The sequence below is a fragment of the Gavialis gangeticus genome, unplaced genomic scaffold, assembly GCF_001723915.1.
Source record: "Gavialis gangeticus isolate Ggan-Ray unplaced genomic scaffold, GavGan_comp1, whole genome shotgun sequence".
Lineage (NCBI taxonomy): Eukaryota > Metazoa > Chordata > Crocodylia > Gavialidae > Gavialis > Gavialis gangeticus.
Window position 1 is genome coordinate 100,798,185 of NW_017729031.1, and position 806 is coordinate 100,798,990.

An 806-nucleotide genomic window follows, 5' to 3' on the forward strand; every position below is an offset into this window, starting at 1 on the left:
CCCCCCCCCCCCCCAAAAAAAAGGTTGCAATGCTGCTCTGTCCCTTCTGCGATTAGAATGGTACTTACCATTTTATTGTGCTTCTAAGATTAGGCTGGCTGACTGTGCTGTCATCTATAAATATTGTTGAGCATGAGCTATACTTTTTTGTAAGCTGCCCTGGAGAAACCTTAAAAAAAAAAGATTAACACAGGTAAGAGAAGGGCTTTTACCAGTTTGGATTTTGGGTTTACAACTCCATTCGCTCATCCAAAATGTTAATGTATGAAACTGGAGGTATTTGTAAATGAAGCCTCTTGGCATCTAAGCTGCCTTTTCAGTCAAATTACTCAAAAGGACTGAAAGGACTGTATGTATGTATGAACACAGCCAAGATTGTGAAATTTTAGTTTTAGACATGAATCAATGAACTTGAGTTTAGCTATTCATTTTTTTAGCCACAGCACATACTACAGAAATCTATACCACCCCCGACATTTCCACTCTACTCCCTCCAGTGCACACCCACCACCATGCTCCAAAATCGTGATATTTGGTGAAGTGCACCCCCCCGCTCCCTGGCCCCAGTCCTTAAGTATGTTCTTATATTTCCTTGCCCCAACTGTTTTTTGGCTCCTACTCCTGCATATTTTTTCACCCTTTCTTTTACATGACATCCTAAACTGGGCACATTTGGGGAATTGAATACCACATCACTTAAAAATTCAGTTTTACATAAAACCTCTGCTATAGTTAATCACTTTACTCAATGCCCCACAATTTGAATTACTGTGCAAACTGCCTGGAAAACTTAACATTGTCTAGAG

General features: G+C 40.1%; 1 protein-coding gene across 1 annotated transcript in view; it reads right to left on the minus strand.

Annotated features, from left to right (window-relative positions):
• The window catches only part of CCNYL1 (cyclin Y like 1), a 70,666-nt gene that overhangs the window by 29,502 nt on the left and 40,358 nt on the right, over window positions 1-806 (minus strand). The window contains exon 5 of the mRNA XM_019522903.1: window positions 69-169. Within this exon, the coding sequence (XP_019378448.1) occupies window positions 69-169 (101 nt within the window). The remainder of the gene's footprint in view (window positions 1-68; window positions 170-806) is intronic.